The sequence below is a fragment of the Aquarana catesbeiana genome, linkage group LG03 (genome assembly GCF_042186555.1).
Source record: "Aquarana catesbeiana isolate 2022-GZ linkage group LG03, ASM4218655v1, whole genome shotgun sequence".
NCBI classification, from domain to species: domain Eukaryota; kingdom Metazoa; phylum Chordata; class Amphibia; order Anura; family Ranidae; genus Aquarana; species Aquarana catesbeiana.
The window spans coordinates 405,014,220-405,035,767 of record NC_133326.1 but is presented as its reverse complement, the minus strand read 5'-3'; the positions used below and the strand labels follow the sequence as shown (position 1 = coordinate 405,035,767).

Here is a 21,548-nt window from a genome sequence, read left to right as displayed (position 1 = left end):
CTAATATGAAATCGAGATCTTTAAAGAAATATTCAAACATTTTAAAAGATTTTTGAGTTAGATTTAGTCAATGTTGCACATTAACTGATGAGATGTGATCAGTTTAATAAACATTTGGACATTATTTTGAAGATCCATGGTGTTTTGACTCTTATTCCAAAGGGGGCTTCCAGATCCCGATAAGTCCCCTTTGCAACATCACAATTGCCATTGGGCCCCTCTATGTTGTGGGCATGTGGCCTGGTACTGTTTGGGGCAGAAGTGTGGATACCTCCCAATTTCTGGCCTGCCAGACTGCATGCTCAGATTAAGGGTCAGGTAAGTATTTTGTTTTATTGCATGGCGCCCCTAAAATCCATACAAGATCGGAAGAGTCCTTCTATGGATTTTAGGGATGACTCGGTGTCTATGATTTTAGGGGGAGGCATATCCACTCATTAATAGCAAATTTTTAAAGGGTAACTCCACTTTTGTGGAAAAATATATTGCAAATAAAAAATAATATAGCATATACAATTGTGACACAGCCATATTGTAATATAATATCATTAAAAACTACCTTTACTTTTCCTTGTCAAAAGAAGTTTATTGAGTATACAATGTTATAAAGATACATAAAGATACATAAAGTAAGTTTACAAGGATCTATAAAGTAAGCTCATTGTTTTACAGTAGGGTTTATATAGGTAAATATTATGAAATTTCAAATATTAAACATTGGGTTCACGTAAACCTAAATTAAAGATATATATCATTTCCTTAGTTACTTTTGTAGGTATTTAAAAGATTTGTACCTACTATACATATTGTTTACAAGTAGAGTGTATATAGGTCAAATAAATTCTGATAATGAGCTTTAATCGTAAGGTGGAGAAAAGGAAAGAGAAAGAAGAAAAAGGGTTGAAAGGTAGAGGTATGGTCCACAAGGTTGTCCCGCTCGTCAGTTCATTATTCTTTTTAGTTCTCTTTGAAATCTTAGAATGGGTGTCTCTGTAAGTCATTTAATCTGTTACCATGGCAACAGCACAGAGTCATTGAAATTTGACAGGAACTGTTGTTTTATCCAAGGATGCCAAAGTTTTTCAAATTTTGGAATTTGATTTTGATCGATGGCTACCATCTTAGCATGGGACATTGTATTATTCATTCTGAGAATTGTTTCTGCTAGTACCAATGTAGGAGATTTCCATGCCTTGGCCACTGTTTGTTTTGCAGCCGTTATTAGTTGGATCATAAGTTTGAATTGAGAGAGTGTTAACCATTCCGGTTTTAGATTAAGTAAAGTTAAATATGGATCTGGTTGTATTATTTTTTTAAATATTTTAGATGCAATCACGAAGACTTCCTTCCAGAAGGTTTGGATTACTGGGCACGTCCACCATATGTGTAAATATGTGCCTATTTCTGGGCATCCTCGAAAACAAAGAGTTGAGGTATTAGGTGAATATTTTGCCACTCTAGCGGGTACAAGGTACCAGCGAGTTAGGACTTTATAATTTGTCTCCAGTGCCAAGATGTTGGGTGAAGATGACTTAGATGTGAGCCATATATTAGACCAGTCTGTGTCTTCTAAAGTTCGTCCCAGGTCCTCCTCCCACCTCTGAACGTAAGAGGGTCTATTAAGATTTGCTACTCCATATAATTGATTATAAAGTGATGAAATTGTACCTTTAGCAAATGGATCTTTTGTACAGATTGATTCAAAAATGGATAATTGGGATAATGGTGTATCCCCCTTTAGGAATGGTGTATAGAAATTTTTGATTTGGAGATATCTAAATATCTCAGAGTTTGGTAGATCATATTTTTCTCTAAGCGATGGGAATGAAAGGAATGATTTAGATGCTATGAAGTCATTTAGTGTCTGAATGCCTGATGTTGTCCAAGCTTTAAAAGAATTTGGGTAGATCCATGCCGGATAAAAGGCCGGATTTCTGATAAAAGAAAGGAGAGGATTATGTGGAGATTGTAACTGATATTTGGTTTTTAGTTTATCCCAGAGAGATAAGAAGTGTTTAGTTATGGGATTATGAATTTTAAAGCGGTCTTTAGGATCAAGCCATAATAAATTTGATATTAATAGAGGGTCATTTTCTGAAGCCTCTATAAATACCCATAATGGGATTTCCTGTTTTGCATGGTATTTGGACAGACTGGCCAAATGTGCTGCTCTGTAGTAGTTAGTAAAATTAGGGTATCCCAGGCCTCCTTTATTTTTGGGAAGATGTAGTGTGTGTATAGGTATACGTGGTTTAGAAGAGCCCCATATAAACGAAGTTGCTCTTTTTTGTACTATTCTCAAAAAATAGGAAGGAATTGGAATAGGGAGGACTCTGAATAGATAAAGCAATTTGGGTAGAGTAGTCATTTTGATTGCATTAATCTTCCCTATCCAGGATAAAGGAAGTTGCGACCATTGTTTTATTAGATTTGTGATCTGTCTTAATACAGGAGGATAATTGGTTGAGAATAAGTCAGAATGAGATGCTGTTAAATGAATTCCAAGATATGGGATTGATTTTTCTGCCCATGTGAATGGGAGTGCAGCCCTAGCCGGGATCAATTCCATGTTTGTGAGTGAAATATTAAGCACTAGGCATTTCTTAGGATTAATCATAAGGCCGGATAGGGCTGCAAATCCATCAAGAGCTGGTATTAAGTTAGGACCAGAGACCTGTGGTGATGATAGAAAAAGTAATATATCGTCTGCAAATATACATAATTTGTGTGTAATACCTCCTACGTCAATGCCAGTTATAGTTTGGTTTGTTCTGATGTATTGGGCCATGGGTTCGAGTATAAGGGCAAATAATAAGGGAGATAATGGGCAACCCTGTCGGGTACCTCTTTCGATATTAAAGGCTTCAGATTTGTATCCAGCATATTTTATATAGGCTTTGGGTTTATTATATAATGTTTTGATCCATGTTAAAAAGTGGGGTCCAAAACCCCATTTTTGTAATGAATATTGCATATTTTTTTAGATTTTCGGATGAATGCATTTTTTAACAAAATGAAATAAATAAAAACGAATTTCGGGAGTAACTAAATAAATTTATTTTTCGGACGAAAACTAAATTCCAAAACAAAATATTTCAGTGTGCACATGTCTAGTGTATAGTTCACTGATTTTCCCAGAAGTCTCCACTAAGATACTACTCAGGTTTTAGGCATCCATGAATCCTCTGAAACAAACATTTCAGTTTTGGTGAGATATTCTCAAAGGATTAATCAGATCTAAAGGAAATCAGACCCTGACACTTTCCTCATTAGAATGCTGCAAAGGGCAGCAATTGATTAATAATTATAAAGTCACTCCTGTTCACATTCACTTTATACATGGACACAGACAAACAGCTATTTCTTTAACCACTTCAGCCCCTGAAGAATTTACCCCCTTCCTGACTGGGCCATTTTTTGTGATACGGCTCTGCGCCGCTTTAACTGACAATTGCGCAGTCGCAATTGATGTCCTTTTTTTCCAACAAATAGAGCTTTCTTTTGGTGGTATTTGATCACATCTGTGGATTTTATTATTTGCGCTATATAAAAAAAAAAGAGTGACAATTTTGAAAAAAAACACAATATTTTTTTACTTTTTGCTATAATAAATATCCCATTTCTTAAAAAACAAAACCCAATTTTTTCTGCAGTTTAGGCCGATTTGTATTCTTCTACATATTTTTGGTAAAAAAAATTGCAATAAGCATATACTGATTGGTTTGCGCAAAAGTTATAGCGCCTACAAAACAGGTTATTGATTTATGACATTTTTATTCATTTTTTTTTACTAGTAATGGCGGCGATCTGCGATTTTTATCGGGATTGCGACATTGCGGCCAACAGATCGGACCCTTTTTTACACATTTCTGAAACCATTGACACTTATACAGTGATCAATGCTATAAATAGCCACTAATTACTGTATAAATGTCACTGGCAGGGAAGGGGTTAACACTAGGGGATGATAAAGGGGTTAAATGTATTCCCTCACCGTGTGTTCTAACTGTGGGGGGATGGGACTGACTGGGGGAGGAGAACGATCAGTGTTCCTATATACTAGGAACACACAATCTGTCTCCTCTCCCCTGACAGAACATGGATTTGTGTGTTTACACACACAGATCCACATTCCTGCTCTGTCAGGGGCAATCGCAGGTGCCCGGCGGACATCGCGGCCACCAGGCACGCGCATTGGCTCCTTAGTGAAGCCGCGTGTGCCCCCTATACTGATGGGAAGCGGAAGTGGTCACATGACGCCCACCCAGGATGAGAGATCCAATCTGTGGACTTCATTTGATAAAAGGTAGAAATCTGCAAAAAAAAAAGTTTGTTAAATCCCTGCAATGTACATAGATAACCCAGGGAGGAATTTTTTTCTCTCAAACAAAGTGGAATTACTCTTTAATACTTAACTTTCAGCATTATTAAATTCACTTCTCCCTGCAAAACAATATTTTTTTTTACTTTTTCACTGGTGAATGGGCCAATGCCCAGCCACCCATACACTTTTTTGCCAATACCTAGGCTAGTAGCCTAAAAATTGGAGGAAATTGATTTGACAGAATTGGCTCCCATTGACTTCAATGGAATACAGATTCAGCACCTGAACATTTGATATCCTAGACCAGGGATATGCAATTAGTGGACCTCCAGCTGTTGCAGAACTAGTCCCATCAGGCATAGCAAGATTCTGATAGCCACAAGCATGACAGGGCTGAAGCTTCCAGGGCTTTGGAAGTGTGAAATATACCCCAGAAGCCTGCTTTATGTCCTACTCTTCATTGCCAGCACCCCAACCCTCCTCCACTGCCTGCTACTACCTCACAAGGATGAAGTTCGTTGTTGAATGACCTCACAGTCTGAAGCCCTCCACTTGAGTATCTACAGTGCCTAGTCTATGACAACCTGCAGTGTGTGATCCAGCAGTAACACCAAAGGAATCATGTTGCTAATCCTCACCTCATTGAGGCTCACTATTTTGTTGCTGCTTCAAATGTTGAGTATGAGATGGTATAAGCGCGCTGATTCAGGAGCCATTGTCATGGTGAAAAGAACCTCAGATCCCCAGAACATTACCTTGCCTCTTACTCATAAAAATACTCATTGACAACCTGCTGCTGCATGGTATGTCTAAACTACTACTTCCTTAAAACAGCTTATGAATTAACCCTTACAGTGCCTAACCCATCTTAACCCTTTCAATGCCCAGATTTAATACAGTTTATGTATTATTATTTAGATTATTATTATTTAGATATTATGTAAGATGATTTTTTTTCCCATTTGAACATGTATTGGGCATTGAATAGGGTAATATGTATTGGGCAATATAAGGGTTAATTCATAACCTGTTTTAACTAAATAGTTGTTTAGCCAGCAATAGGCCTATGCAATATGAAAAAAAAATTGGGACAAAATTTAAATTCAAATCGATTTGAATAGTTTTTGAATCAATTTTGAATAGTTATCAAATTCGAATTGTTTTAGAATTTGAAACGTTTTTGAATTCAAATGGTTTTCCAATTTTCAAAGAGAATAAAATAGAATAGAAAATAAAAGAATGAAATAGAAAAAAAAATAGATTAGAATAGAAAAGAATATAACAGAAAATAAAAGAATAGAAAATAATATAGTAAAACAAAACAGCATAGAAAATAAAAGAACAGAATAGAATAGAAACAAATAGAAAATAAACAAATAGAATAGCATAGAATAAAAAAGAATAGAATAAAATAGAAAGAATATAACCATTTTCTGAAATTCAAATCTCAAATAGAATACATTTGAATACATAAGAAAAGAAAAGAATAGATTAGAAAATAAAGAATAGAATAGAATAGAATAGAATTGAATAGAATAGAATAGACTATAATAGAAGAGAAAAGAATATAATTAAAAAAAACAATAGAATAGAAAGAAAATAACCATTTCCCAAAATTCAAATAGAATCAATTCGAATTTGAATAGAATGGAAAAGAATAGGTTAGAATAGAATAGAAAATAACAGAATAGTATAAAAAACAACAGAATAGAATAGAAAGAATATAACCATCTTCCGAAATTTGAATAGAGTAAATTGGAATAGAAAAGAATAGAATAGAATAAACACATAGAACAAATAGATAAAAAAACAATAGAATAGAATAGAAAGAATATAACTTTTTCCCCAAATTAAAAAAGAATCAATTTGAATTTGAATAGAGTAGAAAAGAATAGCTTAAAATAGGAAGATGGTTATATTCTTTCTATTCTATTCTATGTTTTTTTCTATACTATTCTGTTATTTTCTATTCTATTGTTTTCTATTCTATTCAAATTTGAATTGATTTTATTTGAATGTTGGGAAATGGTTATGTTATTTCTATTCTATTCTATTGTTTTTTTTTAATTATATTCTTTTCTATTCTGTTCCTTTCTATTTGAATTTCAGAAGATTATATTATTTCTAATTTATTATATTTTTTTTTATTCTATTCTATTCCTTTGTGTATTCCGTTATATTCTATTCTTTTATTTTCTGTTATATTCTTTGCTATTTTAATATATTTTTTCTATTATATTCCTTTATTTTCTATTCTATTTTATTCTCTTTGGAAAATGGAAAGCTATTTGAATTCAAAAACTATTTGAATATGTTTCAAATTCGAATTTGAATTGATTCGAATACGAATAAACAAAATGCATTTCCAAAAACGAAAGAAATGGATTAAATGAATTTAACTAAACAAATTTATGCAAATAACGAATCAAAACAAAATGAAACAAAACAATTTTTTTCGTTCTGCACATGTCTATTTGTTACAGCTATATTTAGGGTGTAACATGTTCCTAAGCACCCTTACACCACTTTTAGAACCTGATCCCCTACCCAGCTGCTGTCACATTGTCAAAAAACACAAGCGTGACATACAAGATATTTGATAATCAAATATATATTTTCAAAATCTTTGTCTGCACGGCCACGTCATTAATTCACAGAGATCTGTGAATTAATAAACTTCACTCCACTGTGCAGACGGACATGTAGTCCTCACTGGACTGAGAAGCGCACGCGTAGTCCATTGACACTTCCTCCAGCTTTTTAACAGACAGAGGTACGGGCAGAGAAATGTGCACTCATTAAACACTGATCCTGAGTGCAACATTTGGCAGGCTCCTGTGGGAAAAATAATGAATGCACATTTTTTTCCGTGCAAAAATATGTGCATTTATATATTTTTTTTTGAAAAGGGCAAACTTAGCCTTTAACCACTTGCTTACTGGGCACTTCCCACCCAGGCCAATTTTCAGCTTTCAGCGCTGCCGCACTTGGAATGACAATTGCACAGCCATGCAACACTGTACCCAAACTACATTTTTGTCATTTTTTTTCACACAAATAGAGCTTTCTTTTGGTGGTATTTAATTACCACTGGGTTTTTTATCTTTTGGTTAAAAAAAAGATTGGAATTTTTAAAAAACAACAACATTTTTTATAGTTTGTTAAAATTTTGCAAACGGGTAACTTTTCTCCTTTACTGATGTGCGCTGATGAGGATGCACTGATAGCCACTGATAGGCACAGATGAGGCGGCACTGATGGGCACTAATATACGGCACTGCTGGGCACTGATGAGGCAGCACTGGTGAGCACTGATAAGGCTTCACTGATAGGTGGCACTGATGGACACTGATAGTTGGTACTGATAGGCTCTGACAGAAAACACTGAGAGGTGGCACTGATGGGCTCTGATTGGTGGCACTGAGATGTGGCACTGATGGGCACTCATAGGTGGCACTGATGGGCACTCATAGGTGGCACTGATGGGCACTGATATGCACTGGTAGATGGGCACTGATAGATGGCACTGATGGCACTGATTGGCAGCACTGGTGGGCACTAATAGGTGACACTGATGGGCACTGGTGGGCATTGATAGGTAGCACTAATGGGCACTGATAGGTGGGCACTGGTTGGCACTGGTTAGCAGCACTGGTGGGCAAAAATTAGGACTAATGTCCCTGTAACAGAAGCCTATAATCGGCTTTCTTCTATTCTCCTCACGCTGATCGCGAAGAGAAAAAAAACAATAACCGGCTTCTGTTTACTTCTGTGATCAGCTGTCATTGGCTGACAACTGATCATGTGTTAAAGGGCTGCTGCAATGGGCCCTTTCCCCTGTTCTGTGATTAGCCAAGTCCGAAGGACTCAACGATCACAGAGCGGGTTGCAGGGGGCACGTGAGCAGCACGATCATGGGAGGATGTCAATTGATGCGCTCCTGGCACTGGAAGCCATGCTGTAGCAGTCTTTTAGCTATGGCGTGGGCAAAAAGTGGTTAAAAGTTCAGAACACTCTTCAAATTGGGAACACATTGTTTGCAGTGAACACTATTTGCATGTACATTTGCACACTAAGTTTGAATTACAAGCATACTGTGGAAATGATCACACTTTTTCTCTTATTTAATTTTTTTCGCTTTAGTAAATCAGGCTTATTGTTTTTCATGGTTAGTTGCTAGTGCAGAAACATGTTCATTGGCATCTTAAGTGTTACATATGTTATTAGCAGTTCTTAAGCAGAAAAAGTAAACATAGCAGAAGGGGTAAATAGCACCACTTACAGATTAAACAAGTTACCGGTACATGTTAAAAATGACAGTATTGTTGTCATGAAAGCACCTGCAAATATTCATAGTGCCTTTCCATACATGAGAGAATAGGTTAATTTTTTTTTCATAACCAGCCTTCCGTTTTTAACCCTTCCATGCATACTCCACATATATCCAACGGAGAAGAACAAAACTTATAATTTTAATGTTGGTTCCCTTTCAGTGATTACTCATGAATGTATTCACAGTTGAATAGTCAAGCAAAGTAATCATTATCTTATGCCAAATGGCTTTCTATATAATTTCTAAAAACAACAGAACATCACAAAATAAACCACAGTAAGTTGATTTAATTTAGTATTCATTTTTCATATATACATATCAGTATTGTTATTAGAATAAACAAGAAGACTGGCAGTAGCAGAACCCTTCTCCGAATGAGTAATTTTAATAATTCTTTACATTTCAAAATGTTTTTAACTTCTAAACCTGTACAGAAAGAAATACAAAATCTGGCATTGCTATTCTCCTTCTGAAAATTCTATTTGCCTGGCTGCTTCTGGCTTTGGCAGTATGATGAGATACCGAGACGCTGACCTGAAACAAGCATGCAGATTGGAATCAAAGAGAGGTCGGAACTCCCTTTTTATCTGATGACTTGTTTTCTGCCAGTAACGTAAAGGGCTGGTTCACACTAGATGCAATCTACTGCATTGTTATTCTGCATCAAAAACGCATTGACAGTGTTTAACATAGTTTCAAATGGCCCTGGTTCACACCAGTGCAGCGTGTTCCAGTGCAGTCAACAATAGTAGAAAATGTTGAATTTTTTTCTTTATAGAACGCATCTGGAACACAGCAAAACACATCAAAAATGCACCGGATCACACATCCATCACACATCCATCACACAAGAATTGTCTTCAAATAAGATGAAGAGAAAAATGAACTGGAACACATCAAAAATATATGCCTCAAATACATGCATGCAGAGTGCAGTAATTGTGGTGTGAACCGGCCCAAAAAGTACTGAAACCAGTACTTGTGGACCAGTGTCTTCAGAAGGAGAAGTCAGCAATGAAAGACTCCATTTCTACAGTTTGCTATTACAAATAAAGTGTATTTTTTTGATACCCATGACATCCAATTAATCATACACTCATCTTTTTGGTGCTCCATTTTTCCTTTTGTCTATGATGTCAATCATAGACAAAAGAGACAAAAAAAAGGCTAAAATCAGCTGGTAGTGGCACAGCTTCTATATTTCTGTGCTGAAACAGTCCCTTCAAAGCAGAAGTTAACCCATCTATAATAGTGCCGGTGCTGTATCTCAGTCAATCAAGAAGGAGAATCTTGGATGGCTGAGACACTCGTGGACATCGCTGGACAGAGAGGGACCTCGAGTAAGTGTTAGGGGGACTGAGGGAGGCTGCTGCACACAGAAGGTTTTTTATCTTAATGCATAGAATGCATTAAGATAAAAAAAACCTTCTGACTTTATAATCCCTTTAATTCAGAGGAAGGGTAGCCAGACTCCGGCTCACACTGCAGTTACACAAGCAGATACAACAACTGTTTTTTTCCTTTCTTGATAAAGGTTTTACATAGGTAAATAAAATCTGATCTTTGTAAACACCCCTGTCAGTGGTAAATAGTTTATCACAACACTCTAACTGCTACATTTTCAACAACAACATACTTATTGGCTGGATCACCAAATGAAAATAAAGAAAATAAAGCATACAAAAAAAAAACTAATGAAGACACCACATCTAAGAATTATTATACTATAATATAATAAATGTCTGCTTTTGGGTTTAATACCACTTTAATTATTTAAAATGCTTACTTGCAGCATTTTATTCCATTCATTTTTTTTAACTACTTGCAATGTGCCACTGAACTTGCTGGCAAATTTTACTACTTCAGGTTCAAGTCCATTTCCTAGTACAGCTCCACTCCTCATTTCATATTTGGGAGTGTGTAGTTATTGTCTGTATAGGCCCGGCCTCTTTGTCTTTCACCTCTCTTCCCTATACAACGTTCTATGTAGAAGCCAAGGGAAGAAGAATAGAGAATACTGTAGATTTGAGTGACAGCTTTGGGTCCACTCTAAGATGGCGGATGCTGCAGTCTTAGGGCTTTTGGATGCTTACACAAGGGGGGGGGGGGCTTTAACAGATAAATAACAAGCATAAATATTTTAGATGAACATATAATCTTATGGGAAGATTGTTGTTGAAATGACTGGTCTGTTGACAGGGTATTTAGTTATTAATCATTTTTTTTCAGGAATTAAGTACAGTATATATGTCCCTCAATAGGCACAATGTGGCCCCTTAATAGTTTAGTTATCTCAGTTTGTCTCTTTTTGTTTTGCTACACAAATTATTTGTTTAGCTGGTTTGAAACATACAAACATTAAAAGATTTACACTTTTTCTGAACTGGTTACAGAAAATGGATGGCCCAAACATAAAATATTTTCCATATAAAACCGATAAACTTTCCTTGTGGAAAATCCAATCAAATTGAAACTAGAGAAAAAAAATTCCATTGCTAAATCTGTAATATCACTACATTCTTTAAAACACAGTCTAGTAAATGTACTTTTATTTGAACTACAAAATAAGAGATTTTAGATGTGAATGTTTTGGTCATTGGCCTCAAACTTTTTTCATTTTTTATTTTAATTCTTAATTAAAAAAAAAATGCTTTTCATCAGTGGTTTCAATGATTTTAGTGGTTTTCAAGTAAAATTGTAGTGGGCTCAGTTCAGTAGAAAATGTACATATACTGTATATATATATAGAAAGAGTAGATAGATAGATATCTATATATAGATATATATATCTATATATATAGATATATATCTCTATCTATCTATCTATCTATCTATCTATCTATCTATCTATCTATCTATCTATCTATCTATCTATCTATCTATCTATCTATCTATCTATCTATCTATCTATCTAGTATATTAACAATAGAGACCTATAGTATTTGAGATGTGCATGTTGGATATAAAACCTTTAACTGTTTAGTTACATCAATACTGAGAAAAAAATTATCTCAAAGTAACAACATCATTTCAAAAGCTATGAAAGTGGAAGATACTTACGTGCCATCTTGACGTGTTATGGTATAGCCATATTTTGGATACTTCACAAAAGATACATTGACGCCAACCAATGGTGTTCCGTCTGTGGTCATAACTTGTCCTCTTATTAGTGAGACAAGACTGGAAAAAAAAAAGACTATTAGTGCTTAATTATAAGAAATAACAAAACAACATTTGCGGTATTAGCACTGCCTAGAAAATATTGCATTTATTTATGATAGGCACATGGACAAGTTATACTTGATCTTTCAGCTTGAAAACAAAAATAACCCAAAAAGTTTAACTCTCAATCAACCTGTTGCAATTTAAATTAGATATGTGAAATATAAAAGACCAGAATATACTGTAAAATATACTTTTAAAAGGACAGTTTTTGTAATAATGGAAAGCCATGTACATTAAAATACTTTGCAATGTAAACGGATATGCATTTTTACTTATTTCATAGTCATACTGCAGATCCTTCTTCAGTATGAAATGTGCGTAACTGGCAGAAGTGGACAACTTCTGCTGCTCAGTTGCCAAAATATCATCCAGATCGCATAGGCTGGATGTTTGGATGATCCAACTGCATGATTTCTTTGCTATAATTCCCAACTTTGTTCTTTTCCACCTTGGAGTTCTGGGTTTTTGCCCACCAGATTTTATCTTTTACTGTTGTTTTATCCATTATAAAAAAAAAAAACAATAATGAATCCAGGGATAGTGAATTCATCCACCAAAATCTAAAATATCACTTCTGTTGGACTGACCCTTTACTTATCAGTGATAAACTACACATTACAAATTATGGCCAGCCTTGCCACTAATGTGACTTAGTTTATAGAGGTCAAGAATCCATCTTGAACATTTGGCAGTGGGGTCATTGAATTGGAACAAGTATACAACAAGTGTAGTCTGAATAGAGTTAGAACTCCTGATATGCATACTTGCTCCAAGTCAGTGATTAAGGAAGTAAGGAAGGCAGAGGGTCAGCATGATGGACAGGCAGCCAAAATTTTGGAAGCAGGTTTCCAATGTCATATTTATCTAATGTTAGGTTTCCATTAAAGTGTCTGTGGCCAATTTGTTTTTTTTGTTTTTTTTCATGTTGTGTGGAAGGGATAGATCCCCTGTCAGATATTTACACTCTCTATTTGTCCTGGATGTCCTGGATAATTGTAACCTAAAAAGAAAGTATGGGAAAATCAAAAGTTTACAGTTGTCATCAGAACAGGAATGGACAGTAAATTTTCCAGTGGGGACACCTGTCTGACTTTCCTTTATTTTGAAGAAAATGCATCTCTGGAAAAGATGTTAAGGGAAATCTCCCTAATTGTACACAGACATCAAATTAATATTTGGCTGTAGTTTTAACCCCTTCCCAACAAAACAAAAATGTTTTGTCTACATGTAAACTTTAGGACAACACAGGACACAACGGTAAAGGAAAGACTGGTAATCATAAACATGTTTCTCAGTTGAAAATTGTGAACCTGTCTCAGCTAGCAGCTCCAAATTCAAGTACGAACAATTAAAATTATAATAACAATACAGAAGGGGAAATTGCAAAGTAAAGGTCACTGCTTTTATATGATGCAGGATATAACTCATTAAGTAGCTATAATGTGCCTTAGTTACCAACAGTATTCAAGAAAAGGGCCTCTGTTTACATGGGTCAAACCAGGATTTCTTTAGTAATTGTTTATAAAAGGAAAATAATGGAAAGGCAGACATTGCAAATTACCAGGAAGATAGCTCTCTAGCCATACAGTATGTAACCACTTAAAAAGATAATTCTGTATAAGCAGTGATTCCTGACACTGAAACCTCCTGAACTAGCTCTCAGGCTTAGTGCAAATGGAACACTATGAAGCACGCTTTAATATAGATTATAAAAAAAATCTTTGTCACAGGCCTGTGAATCAATCCCATGCATTTCGAGTATTAGTCTGTTATACCATTACGTATTTTCTATCAGTAAAAACCACAGATGAAAAAACTAGTGTTCTCTTGGCATATTTGTCTTAATTGGAAGTACAGAAATATGTTTATAAATGTGGTAATAAAGAATTTTGGTCTGCTTTAATTCACACCTACATAGGAATATTTTATCACCCCCTAATTGCTCAGCTCATTGCTTAAATTTCTCTTTATTCTATTTCCTCACAAAATGATCCAATGAAGTAATTCAGTTTTCTCTTGAAAAATGAAACCTATCAATTTAAAAAGATTTGTTTAGCAAGTTAACTAGAGGTTGATGATGAAGGAAAGTGTGGTGCTAAGTTACTACTAGCTTTAACAGGTCGTAATGTTCTCTACAGTCCTGACCGATCTAAACTGACCTTGGACTTTAGACTGACACTTCAAAACCTTCTTCAGGATATGTCATAACCTCAATAAATGGAAACTAAACCACCTGACTCAGAAACAGAAATATTCTGGCTACCTTATTAGCAAAGCAATACTATCATTATAATAGATAAAGATAGCAATATATTATCATTATAATATATAATGATATATTGATCAGCATGATAACACTGTTACTTGTATTACTTTATTGACTTATCTTTTTGTTCTTTGTAACAACAGTGTAAATAAGAACAAAATATATACAGCGGCAAAGTAGTTTTAGTTTATTACTTCACTATTCATTGTAATTTTATTTATTTGAATTTGGTTAGCAAACGTTACTGAGACTTAAAAATGCTTTCATGGGGGTGTGGCCTGACCTAGCAGGAAGATGGAAGCTTAATCCCTGAGCTCCTGCCACCACAGGGAAAAGCTGACTGGAATCTGAGGTAAAATTGCCCCTAAATACCTCCAAATCATGGGGACTGCATCGCGGAACTCTTCTGCCTCCCGCTCCCCCCACGAACAATTAGGGGATGGGGGTTATAATATTCCTGAAATGCTTCATACCGGCAGAGGGAACACGGGGTCTTCCCGCCACAGACACTCACACTATCAGGCTTCTGAGGCGGCCCTGACAGAACCGCCACACGCGGGATCTCCAAACCCTCACAGGGATAGAAATGGCATTAAACTCTCACCACAGCCACACTTAAACACGCAGGACCTGTGGATCATCGCAGAGGATATCAAAGACACCTTATGTGCCGCCATTTCAGAGCTCAGGCTCGATATCCGTGCGCTCAGTGACAGAGTTCTCACAGTTGAAAGAGTGACTGAACGCCATGATGTAACTATCTGCAAAGCTGCGAATCGCATTGACTCCCACACATTACAAATGAGAGATATACAACGCCATCTGGAAGACCTCGACAACAGAGGTCGGCGCCATAATCTCAGAGTCAGAGGACTGCCAGAGGCCATCAAGGGAGAACAAATAGCCTCCACTGTGACTGGAACCTTCAATGGTCTGCTTAATAGACTACCTCATACGCCCATTGACATGGAAAGGATCCACTGGGCCTTACGTCCCAAGGGAAGGGAGACGGATCCCCCGAGGGACATCATTTGCTGTATAATAGACTTCAAACTGAAGGAAGAAATTATCAGACAAGCAAGAAGCAGACCTCAAATTCTCCATAATGGGAGAGCAATCCAAATCTATCAGGATCTCTCAGGAATCACCTTACAGCACCGACGTGATCTGAAGCCTTTGCTGGACGCCCTTCACATGAAAGGTATTCAATATAAATGGAAATTCCCGTTTTGCCTTTCTGCCTCCACCCAAGGCCACACGGCTCTCCTGAGAGTACCAGAGGATCTCCCACACTTCTGCGGAACCCTGGGCATACCCCTGGTAGATGTCCCTAACTGGTATGCGGAGTTTCGTCGCTCATTGACAAGCAAAGAATCACCTCAGGAAGAACCCATGGAGGCGCAAGATACCAGGTACCGTAGGAGAATGTCACCATCTGCCCCCAGGCACCTTACCGGTACCCACATTCACTACCAGGAGGGCAGCCCCACAAACTCACCGAGGCTCAGGAGAGCTCGCCGAAACCGCTAGCCGGCCTCAGATACACGCTACCATGCAATCTCAGTTTTCCCTGTTCGGCTTTAATCAGTTCTTTCACACGGTTAACCTTTAATTCACTGTTTATGTGACTGAATTTCTTCAAGAGATATTCGGCACAATAGATGTTTTGCATCTTGTACTGGGTTCAGATTGTGTCCCTGTCATGGACATTGCAAGTTTAGCTAAAAATCTGCAGCACTTGCCTATAAAATGAACACCGCCCATATGTCTAGTGGAGTGTTCTAAAACTACATGACCCACAACACCCTGCGGTTTGTACCCGCCCCTGAACTGGCAAGAGTTCTGTACAGTGTCACTTCCGCCCACAATCTCCCTGACACTAAGGAAAAGCCTCAAGAACATCCAACGAACACTGCGACTGTTACCTGGACAACGCCTCACACAGATCATCACACTCAAGGCTGACTTCCAAAGCCGCGCCTCACATGGTCTCCTCTTCCACTTCATCGCTGGCGGCAACCACTCGTGTACTGACTGAGGAGCCTACAGGGGCTACCCCCTCCATCTACATGTCCTGTACAGACACTCAACTGATGTGACACCTACCTGAAGACTTATACACAGTACACTACATCCATCTACATGTACTGTACAGACACTCAACTGATGTGACACCTACCTGCAGGCTTATGCAGAGTGCACTACTGCCATCTACTGGCCTGTAACTGTAACTTTACCCAATCACACTTGCTGTCATGTTAGGTTGCACGGCGAGGTATGAGGTATATTCCACACTCTCTCTATGGGAAATCTTCTAGTCTACAAGTTTAGTATTCCTCAGACTTTCTAGTTGGAGATCTGTCACTGATTGCATGGTCAGCTTGCTGACTGATTTACTTGTTTATTTACATGTTACTCCGGTTACCGTGTTCAATCCCTCTTTTGAGATTTTTGTGCTATTTTTAGGCCCTATAAATGTCCTCTGTTTAATTACCTCACACGTTCTGAGGCCAACACTTGACCCATGAGAGGGCACCCACCTTTAAAAAATCCCGCATTTAGCCGTGATAGTATTTAATGGCGTTTTGGGTGCCTTCTGGTATGGGGGCTGGGTGGTGGTATCAGAACTCCCAATATTTCTATATGATGGTTCTTGTATGTTATTTGTGTAATGATGCATTTACTCACCCAAATCCTACCACCCAGCACTCACCTTTCTTTCAGAGTATCCCCTCGCCCTATTATTATATATCCCCCCGAAAATACGTTTTCCAAAACCTCCTCCTTTTATCACCTGAAGACCCTGTGGTGGCGGACTATACCATTCTTTCCTTTACCTATAGTCCTCCTTCACTGCTTGGTGATTGCCAACCCCCACACAGTTGTGAGTCACGGTGCTGTTACACCCCTCAGGGTACACACATCGTACCCGCACTGTACCTTACCGATACTGTACAGTTTAGAGGTACAGGAGCAAGTCAGCCCCAAACCTCATCGGTTTCACCCCAGTTACCTCAACATTACACTTAAGCCTGCCATACACTGAACAGACCTACATCCTGATCGCCTAGGTCATCCCTCTCCCGTCACTCGTACTTATGGCGGATGACACAGACCCCCAGGCCTCACCGCCTGACCTACATAAGCACCTACAGACACTCAAACTCTGCTCAATCAATATACAAGGCCTTAACATCCCAGAGAAAAGGTCTAAACTGCTCTATTTCCTACAATGATCGAAAATACATGTAGCACTTATACAGGAAACGCACTTCAGGACGGATAGCATCCCTAAACTGTATGATCACCAATTCCCACTGGTGTACCACGCTTCCAACACCGAGGCTAAATCCAAAGGAGTCTCAATCTTAATTTCTAAACAATGCCCCCTGCAGGTGACAGAAGTCCAAAGAGACTCCCAAGGGAGATTCCTATTCATTAAAGGCACTCTGCACCACAGGCCTGTCACAATAACTAACATTTACGCCCCTAACTCACAACAAGTGGCCTTTTTTAGAGACACCTTCCAACAACTTCTCAGCTTCCAATCAGGTACTCTGATAGTAGGAGGCGACTTCAATGTCGCTCTGAATCCCTCCCTTGACACATCCAATGGTGCTTCCTCCCTAACCTACAGAGCCCTATGAGCTATTAAATTGCAACTCAGCAACCTGTTACTTCACGATGCCTGGCGCACATTACACCCAAACACTAAGGACTTCACCTTCTTTTCTGCACCTCATAACAAATACTCTAGAATAGACCACTTTTTCTTATCCCAAAATGATCTCACACACCTCTCAAAAGCTACGATTGAACCCATGGTTCTTTCTGATCACAACCCCATATTTATAACTCTAACCCTCCCGACGACCCATGGTAGGTCCAACATATGGCGACTTGATAATTCTCTACTGACCGACCTTGACCATATTCAACAAATTACCACAAGCCTCACCCACTACGTTGCAAAAATACAACAGAAGACACCTCTCCCATCTCCGTTTGGGCAGCACACAAATGCGTCATAAGGGGGAAATGTATCTCCCTTGCGGCCCAACGAAACAAACTTAGAAAAGCACGCATTAATGAGCTGACCGACCGCATACTAAGACTTGAACAAGCACACAAAGCATCGCTAGCAGCTTCCACATTAACGGAACTAACTCAAACCAGAGAAGAACTTCTAGAGGAACTTAACCACACACTAAAACGTAACTACGCCATGACCCAAAAATTATTCTACGAATTTGGCAACAAGTCGAGTAAACTTTTAGCCAGAGCGCTTCAAGTTAAGAAAGCGGATCATACATTCACAAAATTACAACACCGACTGGCGACGCCCTTGTTACTACGGATGATATCTCTGACCATGTTGTTCAGTACTTCTCCAAACTATACAACCTCCCCACCACGCTCCCCCCTGCAGCCACCGCGGACTGAATGACAGCCATTACCGACTTTCTTGCACAATACTGTCCCTCCCCCCTCTCTCCTGATGAATCCTAGGACCTTGATCTCCCACTCTCAGGAGAAGAAATGTTAACTGCATTAAAACAAATGAAACCGGGCAAAAGCCCTGGCCCAGATGGCCTGACAGTTTATAAGTCCTTCCCAGACACCCTCATTCCCCACCTCACCAAAGCCTTCAATAATCTCTCACGAACCTCTAATATGATGAGGGACATCCTTGAAGCACATGTCACTCTCATTCCCAAACAAGGCAAAGACCCCTCATTGGTCTCTAACTACCACCCCATTTCACTCCTGAACGTAGACCTAAAGCTCTACACCAAAGTGTTGGCAAACCGCATTCTCCCTCTGCTACCCAAATTAATCTCCCTTGATCAAGTAGGTTTTGTCCCTGGCAGGGAGACCAGGGACAATACTATCAAGGCTCTAAATATCCATCACTGGCTCTCCAAAACATCCACACAAGGTTTTTTCCTGTATTTGGACGTGGAGAAGGCATTCGACAGGGTGGCCTGGGACTATATGGAAGCGACTTTAAGAGTAATGGGTTTCCCAACGCATCTACTCCAAATGATCCTGGCGCTATACTCTGCACCTACAGCTAAACTTAGGATCAATGGCCGCCTGTCGAACGCCTTCTCTGTCTCAAACAGAACCCGTCAGCGATGCCCCCTATCCCCGCTCATATTCATCCTTACTATGAAACCAATGCTCTGCAGATTAAGAGACAACCCGGACGTCAAAGGCATTAACATTGGTGATAACCACTATAAATTAGCAGCCTATGCGGATGACATTTTACTCTTCCTCACTGACCCTATAGTCACTATCCCCAATCTTCTTAAAGATTTCTCATTATTCAAAACCTTGTCAAACCTTCAAATTAACTTTACAAAATGGAAAGCACTGAACATCTCCCTACCAGCCACACTGGTCACCCAATGCAAACAGAACTTCCCCTTTACATGGGAATCACAGGAGATTACATACCTGGGAATCAAAATACCTACTAAACTACAGGATCTCTAACATGAGAAACTTCCAACCCGTGCTTCAAAACATACAAGCTGATTTAAATAAATGGCATTTCGGGTCCTTCTCCTGGTTGGGTAGGACAGCCATATTAAAAATGAATGTACTGCCCAGACTTCTTTACCTTTTCAGGCAATCCCCATAAAGCTACCCACCTCCTTTTTTACATCATACAAGCGTATGTGCAGGACTTTTATCTGGGCGTCCAGGACCCCCCGACTAAGCTGGGATAGGCTAGTACTCCCCAAGCTATTAGGGGGCCTTGGCCTCCCCAACATTCAAAAATACCACTGGGCATGTCATTTAACTAGGATTGTAGATTGGCATCTGCATCGTTCCAATAAAGCCTGGATTACACTTGAGGATTCTTTCACTAAAACCCCGCTGTCACATCTACCCTGGATCAATCACAACTCCATCCCTAGAGATTTGGTGACACATCCCTTTATTGGAGCCACATTGTCCCACCTTAAATTAGCCGGCAGAGCACTCTATTACACACCGCACCCAGGTCCTATGACCCCTTTGGTCCGTAATCCTGACTTCCAGCCAGGCCTTGCCTTAAGAGACCTGCACAGGGAATCATGCACAGCCCCCATCAGGGCATACCACTTCTTCCAAAATGGTGAACTCCTCCCCCACCAAGCCATGGCAGCCAAACTCACGGAATACAACATCCCCTTTTACAAGTACCTACAAATAAGACACTTTTTTGCTGAAGCCAAATCCATCTCACTGTGGTACCGAGAGCGTACACCCTTTGAATTGCTATGTGATAGTTCAGAACCCCAACGTCATGTGATCTCTACTGTCTACGCATTCTTATTTTCAAATTGCAAAATTAAAGATGATAAGCTTATCTGTCGTTGGGAATCAGAACTGTCTATAGACTTAACTTCCACTGAATGGGAACGTATACACAACCATATTCATAAGGGCTCCATTAATGTATCCACCCAGGAAAACAGATACAAAATATTCACCAACTGGTATAGGACACCTGACAAGATCCACAAAATGCACCCCTCTGTCACCCCGACATGCTGGTGTTGCAATGCGGTGCTTGGCACCCTCATTCATATCTGGTGGGAATGTCCTCTTATCATACTGTACTGGACGGAAATTCACCGCCTTATCACCCAAATTACCTCTTACGCCCCAGACTTCACTCCGGCCCAGTACATGCTCCATCACACCTCCATGCCCCTCTCCTCCTACAAAAAATCCCTTACCCTACACCTTATCAATGCAGCCAACCTCTGTGTCCCGGTTCACTGGAGGAGTTCCACACCACCCACAGTGGCTGAATGGTTCAAAAGAGTTGATAGAACGGCCGAGATGGAAAAACTCATTTACCAAGCAAAAGACAATCCGACAAAATTTAATACAACATGGGCTTGCTGGTTACACTTTAGAGTTTCCTCGACGCAGATCATTCCGCCCGGTGACCCAACCTCTCAGCCATGATCGATACTGATCTGTCACAGAAACGTCACTGATCGTGCCCTCCCTCCGTCCATACCCTTCCTTACCCTATTGATCCTCACCAATCATACTTAGGGGATTTCCACACCCTCTCAACCTGATACCAACATAACTCCTTCACTGTTCTGGCAGGAGCACACACCCTAATGGTTTCTGGTTCCCTTACTCCCCCCCCCACTCCTAAACAACATATTATTATTACGGAGCTGCCTCTCAATCATATGGGTACCGAATAGGTTTAACACCACACACATTACTACACATGGCCCCCACCCATTCACAGTTAGAACCCTTTAGGGGTGAATGGGTTTAAGGGTGGCTTTGATCGGTACATAACATTACCCCGATTGGACCCCTACCCCCACACCAACCCCTTCTCCCTCACACGGAGATGCTTAATGATTCTTAGT

The 21,548-nt window shown here is 39.0% G+C and overlaps 1 protein-coding gene across 6 annotated transcripts in view; it reads right to left on the bottom strand.

The window, feature by feature from the left end:
* The window catches only part of TENM2 (teneurin transmembrane protein 2), a 2,056,834-nt gene that overhangs the window by 160,375 nt on the left and 1,874,911 nt on the right, over nt 1–21,548 (bottom strand). For all 6 annotated transcript variants that reach the window (XM_073620699.1, XM_073620701.1, XM_073620700.1 and 3 more), the window contains one exon: nt 11,718–11,837. In XM_073620699.1, coding sequence (XP_073476800.1) covers nt 11,718–11,837 — 120 coding nt within the window. The remainder of the gene's footprint in view (nt 1–11,717; nt 11,838–21,548) is intronic.